The sequence below is a fragment of the Kryptolebias marmoratus genome, linkage group LG14 (assembly GCF_001649575.2).
Source record: "Kryptolebias marmoratus isolate JLee-2015 linkage group LG14, ASM164957v2, whole genome shotgun sequence".
Lineage (NCBI taxonomy): Eukaryota > Metazoa > Chordata > Actinopteri > Cyprinodontiformes > Rivulidae > Kryptolebias > Kryptolebias marmoratus.
In genome coordinates, this window is record NC_051443.1 from 25,573,117 (window position 1) to 25,587,877 (window position 14,761).

Genomic DNA, 14,761 nt, shown 5'->3' on the forward strand with positions numbered 1-14,761 from the left:
GTTTCGGAGCAGAAAAATACCTTTTTATTTATTTTATTTTTATATTTTCGTTTTTAACAGCTTCGTTTTTTCACGTCAATCCTAAAAACTAAAATCTGAGATCAAATTATCAACATTTAATGTCGGATTAACTGAAACTCCGAGGATCGGAGAAGTCAAGTTTAAATATCCGACAACACCTGAAGGCACCACCAGAGGAGTCTCCCGGGTCCTAAAGACCTCCGAGTTCCTCCGGTTTCCCCGAGAGACTCCAACAGGTGGAAACAAACAAACAAACAAACAAATAAACAAACGTTCCTGTTTGACCCAATAAAAGATAAATAGTTTTATTAAAGTAAAAAAAAATCATATATTTTATTAAAACCAACAAAGTTTCAGCAGAAAACAAATTAAAAAAACATTCAGTTTAAAAAAAACAACAAAAAACTTTAAATATTAAAAATATTGAGCTAAAAATAAAAACATTAAACAGTTTGATTTATGATCAGTCTGGAGAAATTAAAAAAGGAAAATTTATAAAAGTTGTAAAAAAAAGTTTAACTTCATTAAGTTGATTTATTTAATAAAATTATACAAAAAAAACTTACAAACTAATTTAAATAAAAAGATAAAAACATCATTTTATGTGAAGTTTGAAAGTTGAGGAAATTTAATGTTTTATTATTTTATAATTCCAGTTTTTATTTTTCTGCACAAAAAGAGATTTTTCATAAAGAAACAAACAAAAATAAAAATCTTATTTTCAGATCTGATGTTTTAATGTTTCTGCATTTATTTGGATTTTTATATTTTATCTGTTTTATTTATCTTTTTTATTCAAACTGAAACTTTTAGTTTAACTTTTTATTTTTAAACTAAAGAAATCAATCTGACATCAAAGGGCGCCCCCTGGTGGAGAAACGAACTCCATAAATCTTTTTATTTAAGATTTATTCTGTCAGAAATCAGAAAAGTTTGGATCTTCCTGCAGGAGGTCAAGCAGGCTGCACAGGAAGTGCTACAGCTGGCTGCTGCTGCCATTTCTGCTTTAAAAACAAATCATTTAATGCAGAACTGATGATGGAGAGGTTTATAAAATCATCTGATCTCTGCTGTGAGACACTGTGAGACACTCTGAGAGACGCTCTGAGACACTGTGAGACACTGTGAGACTGTGAGACACTCTGAGAGACGNTTCTGCATTTATTTGGATTTTTATATTTTATCTGTTTTATTTATCTTTTTTATTCAAACTGAAACTTTTAGTTTAACTTTTTATTTTTAAACTAAAGAAATCAATCTGACATCAAAGGGCGCCCCCTGGTGGAGAAACGAACTCCATAAATCTTTTTATTTAAGATTTATTCTGTCAGAAATCAGAAAAGTTTGGATCTTCCTGCAGGAGGTCAAGCAGGCTGCACAGGAAGTGCTACAGCTGGCTGCTGCTGCCATTTCTGCTTTAAAAACAAATCATTTAATGCAGAACTGATGATGGAGAGGTTTATAAAATCATCTGATCTCTGCTGTGAGACACTGTGAGACACTCTGAGAGACGCTCTGAGACACTGTGAGACACTGTGAGACTGTGAGACACTCTGAGAGACGTTCTGAGATGCTGTGAGACACTGTGAGACGCTGTGAGACACTCTGAGAGACGTTCTGAGATGCTGTGAGACATTGTGAGACACTCTGAGACTCTGTGAGACACTCTGAGAGACGCTCTGAGACACTGTGAGACATTGTGAGACACTGTGAGACACTCTGAGAGACGTTCTAAGACACTGAAATGCTCTGAGACGTTCTTTAAAAAGTCCACATCAAACAAACTAATTAAAGATAAAGTTTCCCATTAAAACCGGGAAAAACGTCACCTGTAGCGCGCGCGGCTTCACCAGCAGGCGGCGCCGCGGAGGCTTCAAAGCAGACAAAGAAGAAGAAGCAGAACCCGGAAGTGAAGCCGCTCCTGGAACCATGGCGGTGAGCTCGGTCCACCTGGAGTCCGACGCCTTCCTGGTGTGCATGAACCACGCGCTGAGCACCGAGAAGGAGGAGGTGATGGGGCTCTGCATCGGGGAGCTGGAGGCGGCGCGGATCGTCCACATCCACTCCGTCATCATCCTGCGCCGCTCCGACAAGCGGAAGGACCGGGTGGAGATCTCCCCGGAGCAGCTGTCCGCCGCCTCCACCGAGGCCGAGCGGCTGGCCGACACCACCGGGAGGCCCATGCGCGTGGTGGGCTGGTACCACTCGCACCCGCACATCACCGTGTGGCCGTCGCACGTGGACGTCCGGACCCAGGCCATGTACCAGATGCTGGACCGCGGCTTCGTGGGCCTCATCTTCTCCTGCTTCATCGAGGACAAGAACACCAGGACGGGCCGGGTCCTGTACACCTGCTTCCAGTCCGCGCAGGCGCAGAAGGGCTCGGAGTACGAGCGCGTGGAGATCCCGGTGCACGTCGTGCCGCGCGAGGCCATCGGGAAGGTGTGCCTGGAGTCGGCCGTGGAGCTGCCCCGGATCCTGTGCCAGGAGGAGCAGGACACGTACCGGAAGATCCACAACCTGTCGCACCTGGACCCGGTCACCAAGATCCACAACGGCTCGGTGTTCACCAAGAACCTCTGCAGCCAGATGTCCGCCGTCAGCGGGCCGCTGCTGCAGTGGCTGGAGGACCGGCTGGACCAGAACCGGCAGAGCGTCCTGGAGCTGCAGCGCGAGAAGGACAGGCTGCTGCTGGAGCTGGCTGCTCTGTGAGCCGGGGGGACGGGGACAGGGAGGAGGACAGGGAGGGGAACAAGGAGGACAGGGAGGAGGAGAGGCTGCTGCTGGAGCTGGCTGCTCTGTGAGCCGGGGGGATGGGGACAGGGAGGAGGACAGGGCTGTCCTTGCCTGTGTCTGCTGGACTTCCTGTCAGCTGCAGGACTGTCTTCAGCCTGGTCCTTCTGGACCTCCTGTCTCTGTAGGACTGTTTGACCTGGTCCAGTTGGACTTCTGTTTCTCCTGGACTCCCCTCAGCTTCAGAACCCCTGGTCCTTCTGGACTTCCTGTCTCTTCAGGACTCTGTCTTCAGTCTGATTTACCTGGACTTCTTGTCTCTGCTGGACTCTGTTCCTGGACCTGGACCTCAGACACTTTGTCTCTAAAATAGTTTTTTTTCTTTTTTAACCGTTTTCAGCTGTTCTGTAAAAATATTGTGCAGAAGTTCTGATCCAGTTCTGTGTTCTTCGTAGTTTTCCTCCAGGTGGTGGTCTGGACCTTCGGATCTGGACCTTCAGGTCCTGAAGGTTCTCTGAAGGTTCTCCGGTGGTTTTCGTTCCGCTGTGGAACCTGAAGCTTTTAGTTTTATTTTCTCGCTGAAATAAAAGTCCTTCCTGTCGGAGCTTCGGTCTGTTTTTGTTCACGCAGATGAATCGATTCGAGCGTTGAGACGGAGACATTTGTCCCGTCCACGTGGACAGCAGTTTGGACCGTTTTCCAAGCGAAACTACCAGCTGCAGTCGATCATGATCACCAACAGGAAGTTGACGAGCCCTTTCAAGTTTAAAGACCTTCAGGACCGGGTGTTCCTGTTAGTCTCTGGGATCATTTCTTTAAAAACAAAGATTCTCAGAATAAAAACATTTTATAAAACTTTAATTTGATTATTTATTCGCCGCAGGACGCAGTTTGAGACGTTTCTGCTTCAGCTTCTTACTTGTCACTCAGGGGGGACGGCAGGGGGACGTGGGGGGAAGTCCTGGCGGAGCTGGGGGGTAGGACCTGGCCTCCTTTGGAGGACAGGAAGTGGATCTCGGCGATGAGGGCGTCGGCCTGCTCCGACTGAGTCTTCGCCGTCTCCTGGAGGCTCTGGATCGTCTCCTGGTCTGAGCGTCTCCTGAAGTCCTGGAACTGCTGTCTTCCCTGGACAGAAGACACAAACGGGGACGGATGTTCAGCTCCAGGAGAAGTTCTGGTTCTGGTTCTGAACCCGACTCCAGAGTTATTCAACCTGCAGACGTCAACTTTCTTTCTTTTTGTCACGATTTAAACCAACAAAATCAGATTTTAATGTTTGTTTGTGTTTGGCTGGGGCGGCCATCTTGAACTGGATAAAACGATTTCCCGCCCTCCACCTTTCAGCCGGACTTTTATGAAGTAAAGTTCTGTTCTGAGATGTTTTTAACGAAACCGTTTCACCGTTTTCCTCTGCCGGCCGTAGAGCTCCGCCTCCAGTCCCGCCTTCTGCCGGTGGAGGCGGATCACGCCGCGCAGGTGGTCCGAGTTGGTCTCCAGGACCTCCATCTTGGCCTGCAGCTCCTCCTCCAGCTTCACCTGAAGTTCACAGAACAAACGTCAAGAAGCTTCAGGAGCCGTTACAGCTGAAAACAGCCGAACAGCAGCTGAAGTTAGCGAACCAGATGCTAAAAGGAGAAAAACTGCAGCTAGAGTTAAGAAAACTAGATACTAAAATGAGAAAAACAGCTAAAATTAGCAAATTAAAAGTCTAAAATCAGCTAAACAGATGTTAAAATAAAAAAAAAAACTGTAGCTAGAATTAGAAATACTAGCTAAAGCTAAGCAAAACTAGATGCTAAAATTAGAAAAACAACAGCTAAAATAAACAAACCAGTCTAAAATCAGCTAAACAGATGTTCAAATTTAAAAAGCAGTCGCTAAAACTAGCCGAACACCAGCTAAAATGAGCAACATCAGCTACGTCCTCAGCTCTTAAGGAGCAGGTTTTTGAAGAAAATGAATGAGCAACATTTGCAGCTAAAACAGCTGAAGAAGTGAAACCAGCAGCTGCTGACTCAGCGTTTTAACACGTCCATGCTGACTCAGCGTCTTACTGCGTGCACGCCGACTCAGCGTTTCAACACATGCACGCTGACTCAGCGTTTTACCGTGTGCACGCCGACTCAGCGTTTTACCGTGTGCACGCCGAATCAGCGTTTTAACGCGCGCACGCTGACTCAGCGTCTTTTTTCGCTGACACACACCTCCCACAGCCTCAGCTCCTTGGCGTGAGCTCCTTCCAGCAGCAGCTTCTCCTGCTTCAGCTCCTCCAGCCTCCGGTTCCCCGGCAGGACCTGCAGAGCCTCCAGGTCCACCAGCCTCCCGAACTTCTTCATCATCAGCTCGTCACACTGCAGCTCCAGCTCTGTGGGAGCAGAACCACAGACCCGGCCAGTTGGACCTCTCAGCGCCAGCGCCTCGGGGTGAAGCAGGTTTCTGGTTCTTACTCTGAATCATGGCCAACATGTCCTTCTCCTCGTGGACCAGCCTCGTCTGCCGCTGCTGATCCTGATCCAGCAGGTCCTTCTGCTGGACTTTCTCGGCCTCCAGGTTCTGGATGCAGTCCTGCAGCCGGTGCAGCTCGGTCCTGTCCAGAACCAGCGCCTCGCTCAGGTCCGACGGAACCGAGCCGTCGGTGACAAACAGGATCTGAAAACAGGAAACATCGAAGAGCGGAGAACGTTTTATTACTTCCCGACCCAACAGAACCTGGTTCCAGCTCCCGACCCAACAGAACCTGGTTCCAGCTCCCGACCCAACAGAACCTGGTTCCAGCTCCCGACCCAACAGAACCTGGTTCCAGCTCCTGACCCAACAGAACCTGGTTCCAGCTCCTGACCCAACAGAACCTGGTTCCAGCTCCTGACCCAGAACGCCCGAGACCAGAGGTGTGCAGTCCTAGTCCTGGTCCTGGTCCCGGAGGACCTCCATCCTACAGGTTTTAGATGTTCCTCTGCTCCTCAGCAGATCTTCAGGTTCTGTTAATCACTCAGTCCTTCAGATCAGGTGCGTCAGAGCAGAGAAACACCTGAAACCTGCAGGATGGAGGTCCTCCAGGACCAGGACCAGGACCAGAGGACCAGGACCCCACTGATATAAAACAGGCTGAACTGAAACAGTCTTCTGTAGAAGTTTACCTGGTGCAGCTGGAGAGAAACCACCACGTCCAGCTGGTTCATCTTCTGCTGCTTCTCCTGGTTCATCAGCTCCAGGTCCTTCTCCACCCCCTGACGGTTGTTCTTCACGATCTTCTCCTGCGGGGCGATGAAAAGGAAGCAGTGAGGGGGGAGGGGTGTTAACAGAACCGCCGCCGGGAGGGAAACCCGGGTCCGACCTTCTTGATGAGGGTCTCGCTGTCTCTGCTCAGAGCCTCGGCGGCCATCTTCTCCTCCATCAGCTGCTCCTCCAGGTCCAGCCGACGCTCCCGGAGCTGCAGCGTGTTTTCCAGCAGCTCCGGCTCGCAGCCTGAGAGACGGAACGCAAAGATTCAAAAAACGAGACGGAACGACCGAAGAACACAAAGAACGCCGTCACCGTTAGAATTTAATTAAAGGACTTTTCAGGTTTTTCTTTGAGCTCAACGCCATCATTAAACCTCTAGAGTCCATTTCTCTGGATTCACTACTTCCTGTCTTGTTGGCGTTCCTGCTCGGCTCTCGACGCGTCACAGGAAAGAGATCCTGGTGAAAACCAGCAGCTCTTCTGCCGGTGAACGAGCCTTAAAGCAACTTTTATAAAATGTAGACGACTTGCAGTCTGTTTGAGGCTCCTCCTCCATCGGAGTCACCATGGCAACCGGTGACTCAGCAGATTCTGAGTGGCTGGATGTTTTTATCGGCCTCAAAAGATCCTGAAGAGCTTCAACAACTTTTATGTTTAGTTAAACTGAATAAAAACCTGCAGAGTTTTGCATCAAAACATAACCTGGAGTTTCAAAATAAAGCGTACCGACATTTCAAAATAAGCTCAGATATTTACAAACACTGACTGATGTGGTTCTCAGATCGCCTCCTGACCTTTGGGACAAACCGAGTCGTCCAGAGCGGCGCCGTCTTCCTCGCCGTCGCTGTCGTAGTCCGTGTCCGAGTCGCTGTCTTCCCCGGAGTCGTCCTCGCTGTCCTTTTCTTCTTCTGCAGACAGACTGGGGTTAAAACGGTCACACGGTCAGAAGAACGGCCGCGGCGTCTCGTCACCTTCAGCTCCCGGACGCTCCTTCTTCTTCTTCACTCGTTTGATTTTCTTTCTAAAGACTTTGGTCAGGAAGTCTTCAAACGGGTTCTCGTCTCCGAGGGACGCCTGGAAGGTGGCCGTCAGAGCTTTGTCTCGCTCCTGCAGCCGGGTTACGTCTCTTGTCTTCAGCTCCAGCAGCTCGTTACACTCCTCCAGCTTCGACTGCCGGGAACAGGAAACAGGAAGATGAGCCAGACGGCTGTCCCTGCATGTCCCATCTGTCCCTGCATGTCCCATCTGTCCCTGAATGTCCCAACAGTCCCTGAATGTCCCATCTGTCCCTACATGTCCTATCTGTCCCTGTATGTCCCATCTGTCCCAACTGTCCCATCTGTCCCTACATGTCCCATCTGTCCCTGAATTTCCCACCTGTCCCTGAACGTCCTACCTGTCCTACCACTCCCCACCTGTCCCTGAACGTCCTATCTGTCCCCACACGTCCCACCTGTCCTGATTCCGCCCTGAAAGGGGGTGGAGCTTGGTGCTTCCTGTTTCCTCCCTGACCCGTAGACCTGAGCCAATCAGGAGCAGAGAATCTTTCTGTTACCGTGATGTTCTCCTCCTTCTGGAGACAGCCCCTCAGCTTCTCCTGCAGCGCCTCCTCCCTGGACTGGAACTGTCGGAGCAGCAGCATCTCCCTGAAGATGGTGAGGAGACGCAGGTCCAGCAGTTTCAGCTGCTGGTCCAGGAGGAGCTTCTGGACCAACAGCTGCAGCAGCTCCGAGTCGAACCTCCTCACCGAGGTCTCCATCTGCAGACAGGACGGCTGTCAGTCCCCGGAGCTTTTAGTTCACCTGCAGGAGGACGATTTACAGGTGAGGAAGACCTCCTGGAGCAGGCAGTCCTGTTGGTGCAGCAGCCTGATCTCCTCCTCCCTCTGCACCTCCTTCTCCAGCTCACTCAGCTCCTCCTCCTCCTCCTCTCTGGCTCCAGATGAAGCCAACAGAATCTGGGTTTCTCCTCCTACTTCCTGCTCCTCTGCCTTCATCTCCTCCTCCAGCTGCTCCAGTAAACCCACAGCTCCTCCCTCCTCCTCCTCCTCCTCCTCCTCCTCCTCCTCCTCCTCCTCCTCCTCCGGCTTCTTTAACCTGTTTTATTTAAAAACATATTATTTCAGAAAGAAACTTGAATTCTGGCCCAACCCGCTCCGCACCGCTGCAGGACGGCGCCGCTGCACCGCAGCTTCCTCTCCGGGGTTTCCTGGGGCGACATGGCGGGCAGGGCGGGCAGCGGGAGGCGGCGGTGCGCTGCGAGCCGCTGCTGGACGTCCTGCAGCCGCTGCAGCCGAGCGGCCAGCCGAGACAGCAGCTGAAGCTTGGCGTCCCGCAGCGCCACGATCCGCCCGTTCATCTCCGTCTGCTTCTCGCGGATCTGACCGGAGGAAGACGGTTCGTCACGCAGTCACATAAGAGGAAAACCTCAGATTTGGGGAGTTTGTACTTTGAGCTGCAGGGAAATCAGCTCCTCCTTCTTCTTCTCGGCGTTCACCCTCGGCTCCTTCCTCCTGACCACGTCTCCGATGTTCTCCTTCACGTCTCGGATGGCCTGAAGGAACTGCGAGTCCACGTAGTCGTCCGGCGGCTTCTCGGAGTAACTGCAACACAAACCGCCGGCGCTCCGTGAAGGAGAACAGAGGAATCATTTCCGTTCGTTTGTTTCCGGACTTCCCTCACATTTGGGCCCACTCCTGCCTCCTGGTCTCGATCTTGGCCCGGGCCTGTTCCGCCCGCTCTGCGTCCTTCCGGAGCCTCTCCTCCTGCCGGGCCCCCAGTTTGATCCTGGCCTGGCGGGCCGCGGGGGGGCGGGGCACCAGCACCTCTGCGGGCGGAAGCGGCGGCGGTCAGATCAGGCTGCGGCGACGCCGTCGGCTGAACCGAACGCCGTCTTACCTTCGGCTTGGTCGCCGTCTGTCGCGGGCTCCGTCCTGGACTTCCTGCGGTCCCGCGCAGCGTCCCCGTCGGGCTCGCTGCGAGCCCTGATCCAAGTCAAAGGCTCGGGGAGCGGCGGCAGGCTGTAGGTGGAGACTCTGTGGTCGCTGCGGATTGCGAGGACAGAGACGATGTCGGCTCCCATCGACGTCTTCAACCTGAGAAGAAGATTCAGGATCAACAGAACGGCGGAAACGTCCGTATCCGGTCCTGATCCGGTCCGGATATGGTCCTGGTCCCAAGTAACGGTTCCCCAGACTCTCTGAGGGAACTTTAACGTCACGTTTTGTGGCATTTTTCAATGTTTTTGATGTAAAGTTTGAATCATCTCTGATAAAACAACCATAAATAAACATCATTAACTATTAAACGTCTACAGCATTAATTTGTGATGAAAGAATAAAATCAGTCAACGAGTCGGAAACAAAGAAGAGGAATATTTTCTGTTTTCTAACAGTTTTTACAGAAACCTCCAAACAATCATTTAACGATGTAGAAACTGCTGAACAAACGAGCGTCAGATCTTCTGGAGTCGGGTTCTGTGGAGAAATGAATAAATATCTTACCTGCTGCAGATGGTTTGTTAATCAGCCTCAGTTTGTAAGAAAATGGAGCCTAATTCTGAGCAGATCATCAACGTTTACGTCGGATGTTTACGTGGAATTATTTGGGGTTGTTTACAGCTGGCAGCAGCTAGCTGTAGCACTTCCTGCGCGTACCGTTCCTGCAGTTTCCTCAGAGCGATCTGGCTGCGCTCCCGCTCCCAGGCCAGCTGCTTCCTGACCTCCTCCACCTTCTGGACCTTCAGCTCCTCTGCCAGCTGAGTGAAAAGCGGGTGGAGCTGCAGCTCCTGAGCAAACAAACAAACAAACATCTTCAGCTGACCGCGGCGGCGAGGATGGAGCAGAGGTTCGGGCCTCCGTACCTCTGGTCTCAGACGAACGTGCTCCGGCAGCTTCTGGTTGTCGGTCAGAACCTGTTTGAACTTCCTCTGCAGCTCCGCCAGCTGCCGCTGCTTCTCTGCCACCATCAGCTCAGCCTCCCGCCGCACGCTGTCCTTCTCCAGCTTCTGTTTGGCCGTTTCTATGCTGCAGGCAGGGCGAGGACGGGGGACAGGAAGTAACATCACTGAGGCGGACTCTGAGCCGGTCGTGTTAGTTTCCCCTCACCTGTAGGCTGCTGGGTCCTCGATGTCCAGAGCCAAGGCCTCGCTCTCCACACCCACCTGAAACATGACGCTCCTATCAGCCACCAGAGCTTTACTTTACATCTACAGGCTGCAGTTTTATTTTCGAACGTGAACGGACCCGGGGTGAAGGAACCTTGGCCGCCTGCCTCTGCAGCTTGTTCTGCAGCTCCTCCGGAGGAAGGAGGCAGAAGGAGAAGATGTTTCCGTCGTCTGCAGCCGTCAGAAGGAACAGGTCGTCGTGGCTGCAGCGGACGTGCCGCAGGCGTCCGTTCTGGTTGTCGTGGACGCTCAGAGCCCAGTAGGCCTGCATGGAGGACAGGCCCACGTCTCCGGGCTGCAGGGGGTAGATCCTGATGGAGCCCGAGGTCATCCCACAGAGGAGCAGCTGCCTGCTGGAGCTACGGGACCCCAGGAGGGACAAACAAGCTCACACAGGAGAGAAACAGCTGGGGGCTCTGTGATAAAACACTGAGCATGTTCCAAACTGTGCAAAATATGATCTAAACTCTGCAAAATATGATCTAAACTCTGCAAAATATGATCTAAACTCTGCAAAATATGATCTAAACTGTGCAAAGAATGACCCACACTGTGCAGAACTTAATTCAAACACGTTAAATCCCAGCCCTCATCCTCCTCCGGTTACCTGAAAGTCACGGAGCGAACGGGATCATCGTCTGCGTCGGCGAGGAGCCGGAAGTCGAACGGTCGGTCCTGCCTCCGGTCCGGGTCCTGGTCCTGGTCCTGGGAGAACTTGCAGTGGTACAGGAAGCCGGCGTCGAAGCCTCCCTGCAGGACAGGAAGCCGTCAGGTCATCTGTGAACGTGAGGCTGGAGATGAAACCTTCGGCGGGACGGAGCGTCTCTCAGCACCATGGACAGCCAGAAGTGTCCCGGCTGAGAGTAGAAACCACAGCAGACGGGACTCGGAGGGTCCGGGACGTGAAGAGGAGGGAGTTCCTCCTCTTCCTCCTCTTCCAGCAGCTCCGCGGCCTTATTCTTCAGGTTCTTTAACTTCTCTTCTCGCTCCTTCTTCTTCTTCTCCTTCTCCGCCTGGCGCCTCCTGACTTCCTCGTCTCTCTGAAAGGATCGAGCGTTCAGCCGCCTGACGGAAGCAGGAAGCAGGAAGCAGGAAGCAGCCGAACCCGCTCTCACCTTGATCTGAGACTTGATGCTGTGAAACCTGAAGGCTCTGCTGGGGACGTCCCACAGCTGGAAGGTTTTGAGCGACGCCTCGGCCTCGGGATCAGGATCAGGATCGGGACGCTGCACCTCGACCACGTGTCCGTTCCGACAGAAGACCAGCAGCTTGTTTTCAGCCTGAGCGGAACACGGAACAGGTGAGGGGTCAGAGCGGCCGCAGAGCGGCGGGAACGTGCAGCACGCCGCGGACTTTACGTGGGAGCGAGGAGACCACTGCAGGGCCTGGACCGGACCGGGGACCTGTATGAAACCGATGGGGTTGTACTTGTCCCCCACCGCGAAGAAGAAGACGGTGCTGTCCAAACTCTGAGCAGGAAGAGACGACAAACGAGCTGGGGTCAAACATCTCTAAACGTCTCTAAATGTCTCTGTCTCCAAATGTATTTGAATGTCTCCAAATGTCTCTAAATGTCTTCTAACGTCTCTAAATGTCTCCAAACGTCTCTAAATGTCTCCTAACATCTCTGAATGTCCCCAAACGTCTCTAAATGTCTCTAAATGTCTCCAAACGCCTCTGAATGTCTCCAAATGTCTCTAAATGTCTTCTAACGTCTCTAAATGTCTTCTAACGTCTCTAAATGTCTCCAAACATCTCTAAATGTCTCCTAACATCTCTGAATGTCTCCTAATGTCTCCGGTGGTGAGTCCCGACTCACCCCTGTGGCGAGGACGAGTCCGTCCTGCTCGTAAGCCACGGCCGTCACGGCGGCGTTGTGCGGTTTGAAGGCCTGTCTGAGGCGCAGCTCGGCGCCTGTCTCGGCGCCCGTCTCGGGGACGCCCTGCAGCCTCTCGGGGTTGTAAAGCTCCAGCAAGCGGACGACGCCGTCCTTGAACCCGGTCACCAGCAACCCTCCGCCCTGGTTGACCTGAGCTCAAAGACAGCGGCGGCAGAGGTCAGGACTGTTTCCTGCAGGCAGGACTCACCTCCATGCCGCCGCACTTACTGAAGACGGCGCCCAGCAGAGAGACGTCCCGCCCTGATTGAACCGGCTCGTTATCAGCTCTCTGTTGGACAGGAAGTCAAAAACTCTGACGGAACCTAAACACACCAGGGGAAGCGTTTCTGTTAAAAACGAGTCAGAACGTTTCGAGTCAGCGTGAGGAGACAAGGACTCACGGTCCAGAGCCGTCGTGGCCATCAGGTGGGACTCGTCGGACACGTCCAGGCCGCGGATCGGCCCGGCGTGGAAGGAGAACAGACACTCCGGGTCGGGAGCCTGGACACAAACAGGTGGAACAGAAAACATTTCACCCATTGCAGCCTTTCCTGGTAGAGATGGAGTCTGGACCAGTGCTGTCCAGTCCTGGTCCTGGTCCGGGTCCTGGACTGGGTCCTGGTCCCGGTCCTGGTCCTGGACTGGGTCCCGGTCCTGGAGGACCAACATCCTGCAGGTTTCAGGTGTTTCTCTGCTCTGACTCACCTGATTTAATGACTGAGTGATTAACAGGCTGCTGAGAAACATCTAAAACCTGCAGGACGGAGGTCCTCCGGGACCAGGACCAGGACCAGGACCCGGACCAGGACCAGGACCTGGATTGGACACCCCTGGTCTTAAGTCACACCCAGAGACATGAAAATGCAACATCGATAAACGCCACAGGTTCTGTCCTCGTGGCGCTCTCTCCTCCGTGAGGCCTTCAGGTGTTCTCTCAGAGCTCGGCCGTCGGAGACCTGCTGGAAACTGACGACCTGTCAGCTGCAGCGTCTGCGACCAGGGAGCCGGGAGGCCGGGAGCCGGGAGGCCGGGAGGCCGGGGTCTGATCGGCCAGTTTAATGCAGTGTGCACAACTTGGAAAGCTGTATTGTTGGCCGTGCACATTATTTTGTAGCCCAGATCTTACCCACCTCGATGCTGCCGCCATGTTTCTGATCTTTAAAGGTCTTATCTACCGTCACCGTGGGGTTTAGACCCGGATGTTTGGGGCTGTAGCCTCAGACGTCCCTGTCCAGGAGTCCAGCTCTGGAGACGGGTTATTGGGACGTTTTTGAGAGAAAATTAGTGGCACAAACGTTTTGAACACATTCAAAGTTCAGGCAGCAGGACTGAGATCCTCTGCGTCTCCACGAGGCGACTGAGGACCCCTGCAGGTGTCTGGGGGCGATGCTCCATCCTGGTCAGGGTTCAAGTTTGGCTCCGGATGGTTGGAAGGAGATCCACAGATCAGAGTCCGTCTGGTTCGTTCTGAAAACCGAAGATCTGGATTTCCTGGTCCGTCCACATTCCAGCCCTCGCTCAGTTATGAAGTTTGGACCAGATTCTGGATCGACCTGAAGGCCGGCTCTCAGTCCTGACACCTAAACAGAGTCACTGAGGACGTCTCCAACCCGTCTCCAGACCTGCAGAGACCACAGCCCCAACAGTCCAACAGTCGCAGCTCGCTGAGACACGACCTTCAGGGAGGAGGGGAGGAGCTCCTCATCAGAGGTTCAAATGGACCATCTGTCCAATGAGGACAAAGCCTGAGACGTCATCAGAAGAACTGGAACTGTTGGTTTCGGCTGAGGTCTCCACAGAGACGAGTCTCACCGTGTTGGTGAAGGACAGGTCCAGTTTCCAGATGGCTCCGTTGGAGTCCTGCAGAACCGCAGCAGAAACATCAGACCGATCCGCGTTTGAAACCCTGAACCTCGGAGATCTTTGCCGTGTTTTTGGTTCCTGACCTGAGCAAACCAGACGAAGGAGTCGGACAACGAGCTCCGGACCACAGAGGACAGACAAACGTTGTGTCCCACCAGCATCTCGTTGACGGGCTCCATCTCAAACCGGCCGCTGTCGCCGTCGATGGCGGTGGAGTCGATCCTGTCCAGGTCCCAGGTCTGGAGCGAGAAGCGAACGAAACCAGCGTGACTCGTCCCTTCGTGGCTTTTATCTCGCTCTCTGACGGGCGTTAACCGCTCTTACCCGGACGAACCCGTCAGTGCCAAAGGTCATCAGCCGTCCGTCCTCCAGGGCGAACGGTTGGACGGTCCCGGCGTGGCAGCTCCGGGCCTCCTTACGACAGATCTCCGCCTCGATGGTGTTTCCCTCCCAGAGCAGCAGGTTGCCCCACTCGGTGCCGGATACCACCTGGCAGGAAGAGACGTTAGCGTTAGCGTTAGCAGGCTCAAAGAAAGCTTCTGATTGGAGGTTTGTCTGTGACGGAGCAGAACGAGCTCACCTAAAAGTTCTGATGTTAAGTTTGAAGGTTTCCTCAGGTGAACAAAGATAAAACATTAAAGCTGCTACAGCTGTTCTTCTGTTCAGCAAAAAGTCCGATAAATATGGAGCCCATAAGAGCGGACAGGTTCTGTCTGCAGGAGCCCGGATCGGTCCAGACAGAACCAGAGGGAGGCTGCGCTAATCAGAGGATTCCACCGACATTTACAAACCGATCCGGGTCCAGATAAGAACCGATCCGGGTCCAGATAAGAACTGATCTGGGTCCAGATAAGAACTGATTTGGGTCCAGATAAGAAC

At 52.7% G+C, this 14,761-nt stretch overlaps 2 protein-coding genes across 2 annotated transcripts in view; one reads left to right on the forward strand and one right to left on the reverse strand.

Annotated features, from left to right (window-relative positions):
• The first annotated feature begins 1,903 nt into the window (after positions 1–1,903).
• brcc3 (BRCA1/BRCA2-containing complex, subunit 3) lies at positions 1,904–3,358 on the forward strand. The gene has a single exon (XM_017440488.3). It carries the CDS (start codon positions 1,951–1,953, stop codon positions 2,731–2,733), a length of 783 nt encoding a protein of 260 aa, XP_017295977.1. The 5' UTR covers positions 1,904–1,950; the 3' UTR covers positions 2,734–3,358.
• Positions 3,220–14,761, reverse strand: part of LOC108250549 (cilia- and flagella-associated protein 44) — an 18,146-nt gene continuing 6,604 nt past the window's right edge. The window contains exons 7-34 of the mRNA XM_037979528.1: positions 14,207–14,371; positions 13,966–14,121; positions 13,832–13,879; positions 12,421–12,520; positions 12,248–12,342; positions 11,960–12,169; positions 11,499–11,609; positions 11,256–11,420; positions 10,974–11,180; positions 10,748–10,890; positions 10,220–10,499; positions 10,082–10,137; positions 9,838–10,000; positions 9,632–9,762; positions 8,874–9,070; positions 8,658–8,802; positions 8,425–8,578; positions 8,107–8,355; positions 7,811–8,017; positions 7,532–7,735; positions 6,948–7,146; positions 6,771–6,884; positions 6,089–6,219; positions 5,892–6,008; positions 5,202–5,403; positions 4,959–5,119; positions 4,156–4,290; positions 3,220–3,879 (exon numbers count right to left, since the gene is read on the reverse strand). Coding sequence (XP_037835456.1) covers positions 3,670–3,879; positions 4,156–4,290; positions 4,959–5,119; positions 5,202–5,403; positions 5,892–6,008; positions 6,089–6,219; positions 6,771–6,884; positions 6,948–7,146; positions 7,532–7,735; positions 7,811–8,017; positions 8,107–8,355; positions 8,425–8,578; positions 8,658–8,802; positions 8,874–9,070; positions 9,632–9,762; positions 9,838–10,000; positions 10,082–10,137; positions 10,220–10,499; positions 10,748–10,890; positions 10,974–11,180; positions 11,256–11,420; positions 11,499–11,609; positions 11,960–12,169; positions 12,248–12,342; positions 12,421–12,520; positions 13,832–13,879; positions 13,966–14,121; positions 14,207–14,371 — 4,455 coding nt within the window. The 3' untranslated portion in view covers positions 3,220–3,669. The remainder of the gene's footprint in view (positions 3,880–4,155; positions 4,291–4,958; positions 5,120–5,201; positions 5,404–5,891; positions 6,009–6,088; positions 6,220–6,770; positions 6,885–6,947; positions 7,147–7,531; positions 7,736–7,810; positions 8,018–8,106; positions 8,356–8,424; positions 8,579–8,657; positions 8,803–8,873; positions 9,071–9,631; positions 9,763–9,837; positions 10,001–10,081; positions 10,138–10,219; positions 10,500–10,747; positions 10,891–10,973; positions 11,181–11,255; positions 11,421–11,498; positions 11,610–11,959; positions 12,170–12,247; positions 12,343–12,420; positions 12,521–13,831; positions 13,880–13,965; positions 14,122–14,206; positions 14,372–14,761) is intronic.

Coding starts and splice junctions, on each gene's coding strand:
- brcc3 (XM_017440488.3), top strand. CDS start 1,951: ATGGCGGTGAGCTCGGTCCACCTGGAGTCCGACGCCTTCCTGGTGTGC.